At 52.7% G+C, this 1,915-nt stretch overlaps 1 protein-coding gene across 1 annotated transcript in view; it reads left to right on the top strand.

The window, feature by feature from the left end:
* CARM1 (coactivator associated arginine methyltransferase 1) overlaps positions 1–1,915 on the top strand; it is a gene marked incomplete at its 5' end in the record, with an annotated part of 19,444 nt that overhangs the window by 13,401 nt on the left and 4,128 nt on the right. The window contains 2 exon segments of the mRNA XM_027765545.1: positions 128–218; positions 411–492. Coding sequence (XP_027621346.1) covers positions 128–218; positions 411–492 — 173 coding nt within the window.

Raw genomic sequence — 1,915 nt, 5'->3', positions numbered from 1 at the left:
CCGTCCCGCCACGTCCCTCGAGCGTGTGGATGGAAGAATGAGTGGCAGGAAAGCCCCGAGGCTGGGTCTTGGGGCCCCTGCAGGGCCTGCCACCCTGACGCCAGCACCCTCCCTGCTCCGCTCCCAGGAAACATGTTCCCCACCATTGGCGACGTCCACCTGGCGCCGTTCACGGACGAGCAGCTCTACATGGAGCAGTTCACCAAGGCCAACTTCTGGTGAGTGTGCCCGTGTGTCCTGCCCGGCCCCATGGCTGCCTTCCCCGGGGGTGGCCCCACCCGTCCTCTTCCTCATCTCATCGCACTTGAAAGACGGGCTGGACTGGACGCGGGCCCACTGCAGAGGAGGCGGGCCACCGCGCCTGCCTCTCCTGCCTGGTGACCTTGCCCTTGGGCCGGGGCTCTCCACAGGTACCAGCCCTCCTTCCACGGAGTGGACCTGTCGGCCCTCCGAGGTGCTGCAGTGGACGAGTATTTTCGGCAGCCAGTGGTGGTGAGTGGGGCACCATTGCAGCTTTGTCCTGGGTGTGGATCTCCGGGCTGATGGGAAGGAGACGTGGGCTGTGCAGCCCTAGGGAAAACACTGGCCCTCTCTGAGCGCTCTCACAGTGATGTCGGGGGCTTTCCCTCTCAGAGTACGGCACGGGTCAATATGTTATTCTGTCTGTTTCTGGTTAGAGAACATACACTGTGATCTCACTCCTTTGAAATGTATCAAGCCTTGCTCTGAATCTGAAGTAGGCCGTCTTTTGTTCTGCGTGCACTTGCAAACATGCGTGCTGCTCACTTGCTACAGTGCTGCGTTGCTGTTACTTTTGTGAATCCTATGGGTTGCGTCTTCTGTTTTTGGGGAGGTTTTTGCAATAGGGTGCTTGCACTCACCAGAAAGACAGAGACAGAGAGACAGAGAACGAGTAATCACCCCTGGGGGTATGGCCACGCCGCAATCCTTTCTCCTCTATTCTCTTCTCGGGATCTTGGGCAGCACACACACGTTCCCTGCATGAGTAAGCCACCCAGTCCAGGACTCAAACTGTGATCCGACTACATGGGAGTCCACTGACGTAGCCATTATGCCATCTGCTGGTCCTTGGTCAAATCTTTTTTTAAAAAAATTATTTTTATTTATTTATTATTATTATTTTAATATTTCCAGAGAGAGAGACACACAGAGAGAAAGAAAGTGAGAAAGCAAGCCTCCAGGTCCAGGACTCGAACCACAGTCAGCCCTGTGGGAGTCCAGCGCCCTGAACCATCCCACCACCTGCCAGCCTCCCCTGGTCAAATCTATACTGATTTTTTAAAATCTGTTTTTCCCACCTGATACTGATTATAGGTTCATTTTTCCGTCTCGTTGGTAGTTTTCTGCTTCCTCTGTTCCGACACTGTTATGGGCATGTGCAGGGTTCCTACGCTAGCCTCCTGTTGGTCCCTCCGTCATGGTGAGGTGCCCGTGTTCACCTCGAGTAGTACTTCCTGTGTTCAAGTCCATTCTCGTTGTTTACTTATTCAATTTACTTATTACTTCATGAGAGAAAGCAGCCCCAGTAGGGTCTTATTTTTTTTAAGAATTATTTTATTTAACTTCATTTATTTATTTAAATTTGACCGGGGAGGAGGGGCAAGTGAGAAATCAAGCCACCAGGTCCAGGACTTGAACCGCGGTCAACTACGTGGGAGTCCAGTGACGTAGCCATTACGCTAACTGCTGGTCCCCCCAGTAGGGTCTTTATTTTATTTATTTATTTATTTATTTTTGAGAGGTTTTTGCTATAGGGCGCATGTGCTCGCCAGACAGACAGAGAGACATAGAGACAGAAAGCGAGAGATCACCCCCCAGGGGGATGGCCACGCCGCAATCCCTTCTCCTCCATTCTCCTCTTGGGATCTTGGGCACGCACGCACACACGCCCGGT

Source organism: Tupaia chinensis, unplaced genomic scaffold (assembly GCF_000334495.1).
Source record: "Tupaia chinensis unplaced genomic scaffold, TupChi_1.0 Scaffold138665_1, whole genome shotgun sequence".
Classification (NCBI taxonomy): Eukaryota; Metazoa; Chordata; class Mammalia; order Scandentia; family Tupaiidae; genus Tupaia; species Tupaia belangeri.
This window is presented reverse-complemented; position numbering and strand designations above follow the sequence as displayed.